The 13,716-nt window shown below is 39.7% G+C and overlaps 1 protein-coding gene across 2 annotated transcripts in view; it reads left to right on the top strand.

Annotated features, from left to right (window-relative positions):
• The window catches only part of LOC149875009 (RCC1 and BTB domain-containing protein 2), a 71,718-nt gene extending 58,100 nt beyond the window's left edge, over positions 1–13,618 (top strand). The window contains exons 11-14 of one of the 2 annotated variants that reach the window (XM_090025984.1): positions 2,381–2,520; positions 4,230–4,360; positions 4,469–4,548; positions 7,188–7,326. In XM_090025984.1, coding sequence (XP_089882110.1) covers positions 2,381–2,520; positions 4,230–4,360; positions 4,469–4,548; positions 7,188–7,194 — 358 coding nt within the window. In that variant the 3' untranslated portion in view covers positions 7,195–7,326. Of the gene's footprint in view, positions 1–2,380; positions 2,521–4,229; positions 4,361–4,468; positions 4,549–7,187 lie in introns of both variants that reach the window. The other variant, XM_090025978.1, reaches the window with a different exon arrangement.
• The last annotated feature ends 98 nt before the right edge of the window (positions 13,619–13,716 follow it).

Raw genomic sequence — 13,716 nt, 5'->3', positions numbered from 1 at the left:
TATTTTAGTTAGTCTATAAAGTGCAAGTCTACCCGACCTTCTATTGTTTTAATGTTAGAGTGAGAAGACACAATTCTGTCATAAGAAACTTCTATAGAAATGGAATGAAAAGGAATATAATTACCATATGAGGACCTTTGAATTGGAGAGTAATTTAGTTAAAACTTTTATCTCCTACAAAGTACTGCTTATTTTTAAAAAAATCTGCTTTTCTGAAGGTAAGAATCCATAGATACAAAAATTTGCCTATTAGACAATGTAACATCAGATTCATACCTTTATTGAGCTCTTCCTGCCTCAGGACACAACTGATCAAAAACACTTCTCTTTGCAGAGCACTGTGACATGCCTGATCAACTGATCAAAAACACTTCTCTTTGCAGAGCACTGTGACATGCCTGATCTATAAAAGCACCTTTTTGGTGCATTTTTTTTCCTGATTTAATGGGACTCTTCCCTTCTGCCTGTCCATTTTGTTCTATCACTGGTGACTACTAGCACATGGTAGTGAAATGATGGGGTAGACCCTCCTCCTATAGCAGTGGCCAGAAATATTCTGCTTGCAAATGTAGATGCTTCCATGGGCTTGTAGGGATTATGCGGATAAGTAGCAACTGTCGTTCCCTTTAAAAGATGCTGTGTGCACTCCCCACCTTTCAAATTCCTGATCTTCAGGTTGTGCAGAAGTAGTGAATCATACTAACACGCTATTCCATTGGAGAGGGCTACCACTGCTGTCATTCGTCTGTTCTGTTCTCACGGAAAATAGAAATTTGTGATTTTTGTCTATCCATTTGAATCCCATACTTGCATGCAGTACCATAAGAGAACTCGGAATATAACTTATTAATATTTTAGGATTTTGTTTGTGACATATGGAGGAATATAACAGTATACAGCAAAATATATGCATAAATAACAAATTAGACTAGGCATAAAAGGAAGATTAAATCAAGTTATACATTGATTTTTTTCACTTGTACTATATGTATAGATAACTGAAAGATATATAACATGTAAATAATTTGTTTGCATTTGGAAGATATTACAGATAGATCAGGGATGTATAGTAAAATCATATTACTTTCTTAATTAATGGTTAGAGCTTGAAATCAGGGTGTTGGTAGGAGGAATAAAAGTAATTGTGGCTGTTCTTAGAAAAGGCTTTCCTAAAGACCAGCTACTCAGGTTCATCAACAACAATATTCAAAACTGTATCAGATTTAATAATATTTTGTATTCAGTTAGGAACTATCGTTACAATATTCTTGGGCCATAGTGTGGCGGTTGATATTTGACTGCAATACAGTAACATTCTTATAAAAACTGGAAAAAGAATCTGCCTTCCAATTGTTGTATGACAGACATGGGGAGTTTAAATCCAGTGAAACTGTATAAAATAAATGTAACAGGCAAAACTGGAATTTTTTTTAAATGTGGTTATAGCAATGAAATTATAAAAGATAATGTCACCTCTGTTTTAGCTGCAGTTATTTTAAATTTTGAGTATGAGGAGATGAAGTTAAATTTGGAATTTGGACATGGACAGTGACATTAAAATATTTGGTACGTAGAGTCTTGAAAATAAGATTCAGTTGGAGCAATAGTCCTCAAATATTTTAGACTCAAGGGACCCCTCTGAAAATGTCAACTTAGCTTTCATTTGTTTTTTAACTATGGACATATAATGGAGAAATTCTGTTGCAAAGGACTCAAACATGAGAACAGGTCAGAATGTTTGTGATGCTACAAATCCTTATTGAAAATCTCTGGATTTAACTTGAGTCATGTATAGGTGTTTGCATACCTAACTGATAATATTGTGTGGCATCCCACGACATCCATAAAAGGATTTTGTGGCATCCTAGTTGAGAATCACTGGCTGCATCTACACAAGATGCTACTGTGCAGTGGTTACTGCCCATTTATTTAGTACTTGTTTATACTTGTATAAACAAGTACTAAATGATTGCTCAGTAACCTGAGTTACTGCACAGTAGTGCTGGCAAATACCATTTTTGTGACACTACTACTCAGTAGCTTAATATTACTGCTGCACAGTAGTGTCACGTCATGGTTTTTGGCATGCGATACTACCTGTGCAGTAGTATCAGGCTACTGTGCAGTCGGCATCTCATGTAGATGTGGCCACCAAGTTGGAGAATAAAAAAAGAGGGAATAGGATAATCATATATCATTAGTAGAAGAAATTAATAAGTTCAGCAGACTCCTGTCTGCCTTTCCCCCAAAATATCTGGTTGGTGTTTATCACATCAGTGCATGTCATTGTATCTTTAAACTGATTGATACAGAGAACTTGTTTCTCTTAACTTGTCAGAAGTTAGTTCACCACATTGTGTCCCTTATTTCTGTTCCTTAGGTGTGAGCATTTTCGTTCTATATTAAGTAACAATGATGATGAAATAATAGAAATGACTGAATTCCCTTATCCTGTTTACCGAGCTTTCCTGGAATATCTGTACACAGACAACATCAGTCTCCCTCCTGAGGATGCAATAGGTAATGGGTGTAAATTCAAGTTACTTGTAAGAGAAAAACAATGAGGTTTGTTTTAATGGGTGCTGAAAAGATCATCTTGAGGATGGTCCATTTTATGTTTTCTTCCCTTAAGACTCTTTTTTTTATGCTGCTGCATTGGTAGAACAAGGGAGAAGGGATCCAAGCTACAGGGAATCAGATTCAGGAAAAGAAGAATAGCAAAGGTGCAGTAGAGGAGAGGGACAGAACGAACACCAGGGCTTAATACAGACAGTCAAAAAGTCCGAGGCTGAATCCATTCAAACTTTGCAAGTTAGTCTAAACTGTATAGAATAAACCGAGAAGAACTGAACAGATTCTGTAAATACACCCACGTGCCTGCAGCAGCTCAGGCTAGAAGTGGGGGGCATTAGAGCAAGCCTTCCCTTCTCTTTAGCAGTGGCTGGAAGGCTGGAGGGAAGCTGAGAGAGAAGCCCTCCAGGCTTTTCGACCACTCCCTGCATGAGCTGGGGGTGTGACTCAGCCCCAGTAGGCCCACTGAGTATGATTGGGGAGGGGGGTTTGAAGCCCCACCCTTGTGTGAAGGGACCCCAGCCTTGGGGGGGGGAGGGGAAAGCAGCCCCTGCCAGGCTTTTCCCCTGCTCCCCACTGAAGTTGGGGGGAGGGAGGTGTGGAGCCAGACCCTGGCTCAGGCCAGCATGCTGAGGGGGAGGGGAGAAGAGGGAGTTTAAACCCCCTTGTCTGCAGGGGACCCCAGTAGGGGTCTGCTTAGGAGAGGTGCAGCAGCCCCTGCCAGGCTTTTCCCAGCTCCCCGCTTGAGCGGTGGGGGCAGAAGCAGAGGAGAGGCATGGGGGCTTAAACCCCCTGTGCCAAAGGGTTTAACTCCCCCCACCCCTTGCTTCCCTAAACCCAAGTCTGCTTGGCAGGGGCAACTGTGCCCCTGCCAGGCTTTTCCCTGCTCCTCACTTGAGCAGAGGGTACAGGGGCATGGCCAGCACTCGGCCACACGCTTGGACAGAGAGTAGGGAGAGAGGACTTAAGTTTTGACAGTCATAGAATTTACAATTATATGTCAAAGAGGGTACTTGGCAGATAAGAAATAGGACATTTTCAATCAAAGGTGGCAAAATGAAATTTAAGCAGCGGGCTGCTGTGTCCCAGCTGGGCAGACCCAGGCTGAGGAACCAAGAGGGGTTTAAATCCCTCTTCCTCCCCTGTGCTTCAGTGTGCCAGCCCAAGACTGATGTCTGGCTATACCCCTGCCCCCTCCACTCAAGCAGGGAGTGGGGAAAAGCCTGGCAGGGGCTGCTGATAAAAGAATGGATCTGGTTCACTTCAGCACAGTGGTTCCCAACCTTTTTTTCTGCACCCCGCTGCTGGGAGCCAAGTGCAGTGGCAGTGATGGCCTGGGGAGCTCCTGACACATAGCGTGGCTCCTCTTTTCTGTGTAGCACTGCTGGCATTGCCCCCACAACCCTCATTTGGGTTGCAACCTGGGCTTGGGAACCACTGCTCTAGTAAGATGTGTGCAACTATGACAAAGTTGGAAGACTTACTTGATAAAGGTATGTGATCCTTCTAAATTTATGTAAGCCTTTTTTCAGTTTTTTTTAATAAAAATGCAGCATAATATCATAGGAAAAACAATCTTATAAATCTAGAAGAGAAGTGTTATAGGTTTGTATCAGGAAAACCAAAGATATATGATATATCAACTTGATTTTCCACAGGGCTGCTAGACTTGGCAACATTGTATAGAGAAAATAGATTGAAAAAGCTTTGTCAGCAAACAATCAAACAAGGCATTTGTGAGGAGAATGCCATTGCTCTTCTTTCAGCTGCTGTTAAATATGAAGCTCAGGTATGGAGAACTTTTTATTACAACTGGTGGTTCTTTAGTGAAAAATGTTTTCTGAGATGTGAAGCTTTTGAGGATAATTATTTATTGTATTTACCTTACTCTATACAGATGACTGTTTTAATTACACTTTGGCTTCCAAAATATGGACATTTAACTTGCTTCAGTCTACACAAAATGCAGCCACTAATGTAATTGTCCTTTAGTATCCTTTTGGAATATCTCCTATTTCTTTATCGTTGCTAGCATGAAATTTAAGTCTTGTCATTGTTTATTCTAACTCTGCCCCACTGCTTATTCAGGTTGCTGAGTTTTACATCACAACTGGAAACTTGTTCTGCTAAAGTTCTCAGTCTTCTTTGTCTGTCAGCTTCCTGCAGGGTTACTTTTGTGCCACTTCCACATGATCCCTCGTACAGGGTATAAACTCTCCTACAGGGTCCTTCACTAGCCACATTTATACACTGCTCTAAAACCCTCTTTTTCCATACTGCTTACAGAGAACCATGTTGACCTGCAAGCAAAATGGCATTTGTTTTTTCTTTTCTCACATTATCAATGTTCTCAGCTGTGTGGTCTTGGACTGTGAGTGTCTGGGAGCAGGGAAACATCATTCCAGAATGTTTGGATAATGTGAATGTTGAGGGCACCATCACAAGTATTTATTTGCATGCAGGCATATACTTAATTTTGTGAAAAATGTTGCAGACAGATAATATTCAAACTTAAGAAAGACCAACAAGTATAGTTTTTGGTGTTTGGAGATGTGAATATCTTTCTCTTCAGACTTAATTAGCACTGTACATTGTTTCAACCTCACTGGGATTGCTTTACCCATATTTTAAGGGTGTTATTTCCTGAACAAGAATAAAAGTAAGATTTAAAATAAACAGAGAAGGCAAGACACAGTAGGACATCCATCAGATGTTGTAAACTGAACTTTTAAAAATATTTTTAATGTATTTGATTTGGTTTTGCCTTTGAGGAAGCCTGTATAGAAAAGAATTTTTAAATGAGGTGACTAGGAAGACCTAGCAGAGTGGAACTGGTTGGTTGTTCCATGTAAGGAGAGCATTGAGGATGCAGACGTAAAGACAGAAGTAGAATAAAGGAACGTGAAAGCTGAGCACAGATAGCATGAGATAAGCAGGGCAGTAAGGTACAAAATGAAATATTCAATAAAGTGGATTTGAGTAGAGCTTGAAGATAAGGAGACATTTAATATGGTGAGTGGAGGAATTGCAAATGGGAATAATGTAATCAGATTAGTAAGCAAAGAAAATGCATTTTTTGGCTGGAGGTGCAGTCATGAGTAGTGGTTTTATTGGTGAAGAGGAGTTTAGCAGTAGTCAGAGCAGAAGCATGTGAACACTTTATAACTAAGGTGGAGATAGAAGTAAAGATAGTGGAGGGCAAGATCCCAAAACGCTTTGGTCTTTAAACTGTAGGTTCATTTGGATCCAGTATAGAATCTACAGAATTCATTTTCTCCCTTCCTGCATTTTTGATTGCACTGTTGAAAATCAGGAAGAGTTTCAGTTACTTCATCTCAGTTGGAGCTGTCACAAATGCAATTGTGTGAATCATAAAACAGAGAAACACAGCTTTGGCAAAGTACTAGAGATTATGACATGGCACAAGAAGGCTGGGAAAGATGACTTAATACATGTTTCCCAGCTCTGTCTAATATGACTTATAGCATCCCATCAGAGACAGAGGCAAGATTGGCTGCTTCCTTGTTGGACTGTCTAGGATTTTTCCTGAATAAACTTCTTTATGAGTGATAGCTTGTGGGTGGATGGTCCTTTTGCAATAAACCAATTCACTGTATAATTCAAATGACACATTTCATTCTACCACTTTATAGTTAGAGACCTACCTAACTTGTGGTTTTACAGAAACCACGAAACTTGGTGTTGCCTTCAAAATCCATGAGGGGAAAAAAAAAAACTTAATCAAAATATTATTATCAACTCTTCCCTTCCCACATAGGCTTTGCAGCCTGCAGGGGCAGCATGGAGGAGGCAGTCACCAAGATGGCAGTTGCCCCTTGTCCTTCCTTCCCACCAATCAGCACTGAGGGTCAGGGCCAGAAGAAGTACAACCAGTAGTCAAGATGGCAGCTGCCCCCTCATCCCCTCCCCCCCCCCGGGCTCTATACCAATCAGTGCAGTGGGGTGGGACTGCCACAAAATAGGCTCTTTGTGCTGGGAGAGCCACAAAAACAGCTTTGTCTTGCTGTGAGTTAGTAGGCCCCTAATTTATAGCTGATCAGACTACTTATCAGTGAGGCTGGTAGTTTAACTCACATGGTAGAGAATCTGCTAACTGTTTGGATGATACACTTTTAAAACAGGAGATAGTCACACTTTCAGTATTCATCATTCATAAGAAAATTCAGAAAAGTTTTGCTTGTAGACTAAAAAATGATGCTATAAATGCAGTAATGTGCACCCTTTTTAGCTGCACTCACTCTATCCTTCCTGTCTGTTTTCTGCCCCATGTGCACTACCCTTTTGTTCACTACACATTTAACTCCTTAGTTCTTGACTTAATACCCTTGCTGTTCTCGATGTATTTGGTGCAATATAGACAGTCTCCTTCCTTGACAACTGGCTGACATTTTCTGAAAGCCTAGCTTCAGACTTAACACCAGGTCTTGGCCCGAAACTGTAGAGGCTTTCTTGATAAGCTGCTATTGCAGTGTTTTATTTTAGGCATCACCCAACATTTGTAAATATTCATGCGGGATAAAACAGATTATCAATACATGATAGCTGACTTTATTTATCCATTCAGTATTACTAACTTAATTTCAATTTATCCATAGGACTTAGAAGAATTTTGCTTCAGGTTTTGCATAAACCACTTGACTGTAGTTACCCAAACTCAAGGCTTTACGGAAATGGACCATGATCTTCTGAAAAACTTCATTAGCAAAGCAAGCAGAGTGGGAGCATTTAAAAACTGAAGCAAGAGTATGCATTTTTTTCAGCTGTGCACCAAGTATTCATCATGGAAACATTTCTCCTCTGAGAAACTTACCAGCAGTCAGAATTGATGAAAGCTTGGAAAGAGTACAGCATCCATTTCATTCATGTCAGTGGGCTTAGGGAAACCTGTGCAGCCCAATATCTGTACTTTGTGGAGACAGGTACAAAATGGCTGGACTCTCATCATGCAATCTGCCAAAATCTGAATTTTACACAAAAACAAGTAAGCCTAATGCAGTTACTTTTTCCCCTTTGTATAATCAAACAGAATGAGTTTTTACTGTTTTCCCTTTGTACTTTTTCCTGCCTTGAACATTTTTATGATTTTGCAGTCAGTCCTTTACTATCTTCATTTGAGTTTAGACTATAGTACAAAGTTAAAGTATGCACTTCTAAAACTAATCTAGATCAGTGAGCTACGTGAAAGTTACTTTCTGGTTAACTTATCAGCCCTCCAAGAGGTGTGACAGTCAGAAGGACAAGTTTCTCTCATGTGATGAAGGACCATTCCCTCATTAGGATTCAGGTGACCATTAGAGGTTTTTTAGTTATAAAAAGAATAGATCTCTCATACCCTTTTTATTCATTTATTTAGTCTATAACTAAAAAAATCAAGGACTTGTGTTGAATATAGCAGTCTTGAGTTCTTGGATCTTATGTTCATGTGTAGACTAAAATTATTTCTTTGTTCAGTGTACATCATGTATTTATGTCCTCTCCTCAATGAAACTACCTTTTAATTGGCTTTTATCATGGAATGAATTATTTCACTGTTTGTTTTGCTGCTCATATATGCGACTCATCACTTGCTATTAAAATAAACTCAGGGAGAGGAAGCTACTAGTTGATTTTTTTTTTTTAAAGTCAGAGTTCACAGATAAGTGCATGACAGAATAAGTGGGAGAGGAAATGTAGATTGAAGTTATAAATTAAGCTCTCTCATGATAAAACAGTAAAAGTTAAACTTACCATGGTAAACAGGGGTCATTCAAATGCTTTAGCAATGACACTGTGGAGACTACTATAATGTGCTATGCTAATACTTGCACAGGAAAACTTCTGCACTGTGATAAATGATATTGAGATTGTTACATTATGTTTACCAGTATTCGTTTCTCTTCTAATGTACAAGTCTAACTCACCTGTAAGTTAGTTACAGAAACTAATTTTTGTTGGAAAAAATGGGTAAAACTGGCTTCAAGGATCTTTTTACAACATGATCTTTTACAATTGGAAGAAGACAGACAAAGGATGGTCCAATAGCTAGAATACAAGCCTGGTGCTTGAGACTTGGTTCATGTGCTTGAGCAAATCACTCACCTAGATCTTCTAGAAGTATTTAGGCAACCGCCTTAGACTGCCTGCGTCAGTTCTCCAACTACAAAATGGGAACCACAGCATGCACATGATAGGGTTGTTGGGAAGGTAAATCCTGAATAGCAAAGGTGACCAACCTGCAGGATGTGCCACAAGTGGCACAGGCAACCTGTGTGTGGGGTACATGACAGATTGAGGAGGACAGGCAACACCATGGCAGACAGACCAGGCAGCAGAAAGCAGAGCAGCAGCTGTGGCAGAGCACAGGGCAGGAAGCAGAGCAACATATTAGTCAAGGAAAAATGGATTCGAGTGGTACTTGGAAAGCACAGGGCTTAATTTGTGGCATGCCTGCCAAAAAAAGGTTGGCCTCTACTGCAGTAGGGTATGCGGTATTTGGAAAATGGGCCAGTTGAATACTTAAGAACATGGACTTCAGAACAATTAATTTAGTTTTGCCACTCTTTCAGTGATTATGTTATGACTCACTCCATCATCAGAAATACTGTATTGTGTGGTTAAACAGGACATCTGCTCAAAAGTTTTCAGGCCAAAAATGTTCTTTCATCAAAACTAAAGCTTTCCAGAAAAACATACTTATTTTGGCAGATTAGTTTTGAAAAGCCAGCAGATTAGTTTTGAAAAGCCAGAGAAAGGCATTCTGAAGAAGCTGAAACATTCAACACCTGAAAAATCCAATACCTTCAGATCAGTGCTTTGATCATTGTTTCAAAACCGTTTTAACACACTTTTCAGAGTCTAAAAAGAGATGTTCTTATTCATACAAATGTATATTTTTGGAAAAGTTCCTTTCATGAGAAATCTTGACAGTTCTTCCCAGAATCCAACAAAAGCAGATTTCTTACATACTGATTATCCTAGCTCTTGCACATGTCTCCTTAAACCTCGCTATTTGTAAGCTTTATTCAAATGAACAAAGTATTATTTCCAGACTGAACTAGGCATCTACCCCTTCATTTCATCAGTGAGGGAAGGATAAGTTTCCATACCAATGTATTTGTACTTGTAGGGAAGCATGAATTCAGGAAAGCCAGTTCCCAAGAATGCAGCACCTCCTTTATTCTTGTTTCTCCAACTTTTTTTTGGGGGGGGTCTTCTTTGCATGTATCAAACTTTTGTCTCTATGTTCTCAGAATGGTTTTGTAGAAACAACAACAAAATGGAATGGTGAAAAAAACATCTAGTATGGAGCAGTGTTCATTTTGAAGGTGAAATGAAGTAGTCTTGGTTTGCTTATTCAAAGGAGGATTTAGTATATTGCTTGATGAAAGCAATAAAATGGCATTTTAATAGAGTGCCCTCTGACTGCTTGTATTATGCATTTATTTAATTCTCATTCACACGGACCCATGACACACCAATACAGATTTCTGCCCTTTACGCTTAGAAGGTCAAGCTTCATATTCCATCAGATCAGATGCATGTGCACCTATCCAGGTGTGTGTGCTCAACTAAATTGAGCACAGAGCATTTTTTTAAAGCTGGAGTACCGAAGTCAAGGGTGTGCCATTCCTCTCTGGGAACTGGATACACGTGTAGCATTGTCAACCAGTAGTAAGTAAACCAGGTCAGCTGTCAGTGAAAAAGTATAAACTTTTAGAACTATAATCCTTGATAACTGAGGCACTCATTAAAAAACTTGAATAAGCGGCAAAAACTAAAAAAACTTTGGAAAACCAATGAGACCAAGCCTTCCACTTAATCCCAGGGGAAGCAGCAGTGAATAATTTGTTACATTAACTGAAGCCTTAAAGGAAGAAAAATAGAATGCATTCATAGTTTAAGAGGTCCACCACCGTGATTGATGTTAGTAGGCCCAGCACCATGGCATTCTCCTGCACCCACCTTTGGAACGATAAAGCTTTATTGCAATGCATGACCACTCTGTAAACTGCCAAATTATACAATTTTTATGGCCTAAACACAATAATTCTTCCCCTGGGCTTCCCTTGTAAAACAAAATGTTTTTGCTCTTGCAAGAATGGCAACTTATGTGGCTTAACACCTAATGATATACAAAGTATGTAGCCTAATGACAAAATATCCAGCCAACTCTAAAGTTCTGTATCAAGTTACCTGGGTTACTGGACTATCAATAAAAAGTGTGTAAAGTTTAGCCTTTGACTTTTCTTATTATTTTAAGTCTATTATTTTGTTGCTCAGATTCATTAACAGCTCCATTCACTACATCTTTAAGTGTTGAAGGGAAACCACATAATTTGCAAAATGAAGACCAAAGTTCCAAAATATATGTACAAGACGGTGGAAATGACTGTCAGCAAACCAGTCACACACAAGCAACAGCAAAAACAGTGTCTGCGCAAAAATGGTACTGGAGAATTTGCCAAAGAAATAGATTAGATACTTTCAAGCAACTCCAACGCAACAGTAATTGATAAAACTATATGCACTGTCTCGTGTCTCTAACATGCCACTCTTGAAAATAACCAGTAAGTTATATTACAGCAACTTTAGATAATAACCAGCTTCTGTTACATTTTTAAATTTTTAAACCATGTCACATGCCAAATTCCTAGAGTTGTAACCTTCTACAGATGTCCCATCATTTTATAACTGGTCATTTTCTTGGGAGTAAAACGCATAGTGAAGTGGGTGTACATGCCACTTGAATCTATTTAGAGTGCTGTTATTTTAGAAATGCAGACTTCATTGTGCTGCTTGAAAAAGATAAAGTTGAACAGCAAAAGTAACTGAATGGGTAGAGATTTTATGCTGATTTGTGAAAGCAAGTACTATCGTGCACTAGAGAACATCAGCAAGAGAACAAGATTATGACAAACTGCAGAGAGAAAATGTTGGCAGCACTAGCAAAGGGACCAATCTACCTTCAATAATATTAAACATATTAATTTAAAATGTCCTAAACTTTCAAAATTCGGTTTAAAAGGCAACTGGGCCACCTATTTCAAAGATCAAGCATAAATGCATAGAAATTTTATTCTCAGTTGCAAAATGCAGTAGTTGCCTCACCCATGGTAAAATTATTTGCGTGAAAACTTTTAGGTCCTTGTGTGGGTTAAAAGGCAGCTGCTTAGAACAGTGAGTGAACTGCACATTGGTGCCATAAGCAAAATATACAGATCTAGCAAAATATCACGTACTGATATTGCAGTCTGATAAGCACTGAAAAGCCAACATAAACCACAATCGTTTCTGTAGTTCCATAAGCGTGCATAGTAACACACAGGAAAGACAAGGACTGGAAATTAACAGCTCGTATTTTAGATTAGAAAAAGAAAAGCAAACTTTTGGCAACCGGTGGTAAGAAATAGGAAGTTTACAATAGCCAAACATGAAATAATCTTCTATAACGGATGTATTAATTGTCGGTGTCTATTTTTCATCTTTGAGGTAACTGAACAACCCATTGGGTTAGATGGCACAAAGGTTTCTATAATCAGTGGCATGCAAGGGAGTGATGCAGCCAATACAATGCCAGTGCACCTTTCATTCCCCAGCCTGAATGACCAGGTATAGCTGGGTCATCTGGGAGTGGCCTGTGACACACACTCACGCCTGTTTAGCCACAATGAGATGCCTTATCTCCTAGTACAGCACCCAGGACTTGAACTGAGAGTGTAGACACAAGTACATTAGGAGCCGTTTAAGGGAATGTTTCAAAAGGGCAGCAGCTGTTATGTTCCAATTCTTACGTGTGGGTAAACTGGGAACAAACAAAGATAGCAAAAGCACCCCAAATTTAGCCCTGCTTTGTTCAGGTCAAAGTTGGAGCATTTTTACTATGCAGGCATTCCTTGAGTTAGTGTTTCGAGTTAAAACGTTTTGCACTTTCGTGTATAAATTGACACTGTTTCAACTTTCTGACGTCAGTTTTGACTTTACAACGCTTGATCCAATGCCACACCTGCCAGCAAACAAGTTTGCTGCATCACCCATCTCCCTGGAGAACACTGTCCAAACTTCCCTGGACACTTTAAGAAAGCAGACAAGACTGCAGAAATACCTGTAGCCAAGACTCCTGAGAAGACTCCAGCCAAGAACCCTTTACAAAATCCAACCAAGAGCCCTTCAAAAAGTCCAGCAAAGTCACCTTAAAGAAGTCCTTCCAAATTAATATGATTGCTGTTTACAATATAAATATATTAATTGCTCATCTATAATTAATCGAATACAAAATTCTGGATTATTTTTGGTGAAAATAGGGTATCGGGCCTTGATTCAGGAACCAATCCCACATTTATAACAATGTTTCCTATGGGAAAATCAGTTCCAGATTAAAAGACTTCAACTTTAAGATGCGGTTTTTAGGAACCAATTGTGTCACAAGTCCGAAGACAGGTATGTGCATCAGTCCTGGCTTGCCTACATGTTAACTAATAGAATGTAATAGCTGCTGCCCTTTTGAAATGGTTCCAGCTGTCTGTGTCCATTCCCTCTGTGAACTAAGAACTATATGCATCTGGCTTTGGACCTCTACATCCTGCTTGAGCTCCCAATGGCATCACCAGGGCTTTGTCCAACACCAGTTGCAAGAACCTGGCTTCAGTGAGAAACAAAGGCCCTGAACACATGTTGACTTGTAGTCTCCCCACCTGATCAGCTGTTACTGCCCCAAGCTGCCTATAAGCTGTCTGCAGGGCAACAGTAGATGAGGCAGGGGGCCCACCCAACCTGCTGTTGCCCTGCAGAGGTGGAGGAACAGAACTGCAGCAACTGTTGTCCATGGCAAGGACAGCTGCAGCTCTGCTCCCTATAGGCTCAGAGAGGGGAGGGGAGCGAGGGAGAGCAGAGCATTATGGGATAATGCGGGGGGTCACAGACCTGTTGCAGGACTACATGCAATTGTCTACATGTTATTTGTGGCAATACACAAGTTCCTATTTGAAAAATGAACATTTTGTAGCAGATCCACCTTGTTTGTAGTGTTATAAAACAGCCTGAACGTATACAGATGCCTGCTTTTTGTAGCGCTATAAAGCATATATAGTGCTAAAAAGTAGAACATCTATGGCAGAGGGTGTCTTTCCCTTAAGATATTTTCTTCTT

The sequence above is a fragment of the Crocodylus siamensis genome, chromosome 1, assembly GCF_052110815.1.
Source record: "Crocodylus siamensis isolate JL-2025a chromosome 1, ASM5211081v1, whole genome shotgun sequence".
Lineage (NCBI taxonomy): Eukaryota > Metazoa > Chordata > Crocodylia > Crocodylidae > Crocodylus > Crocodylus siamensis.
Note: the sequence above shows the minus strand (reverse complement) of the source record. Positions and strands in the feature narration are given on the sequence as shown.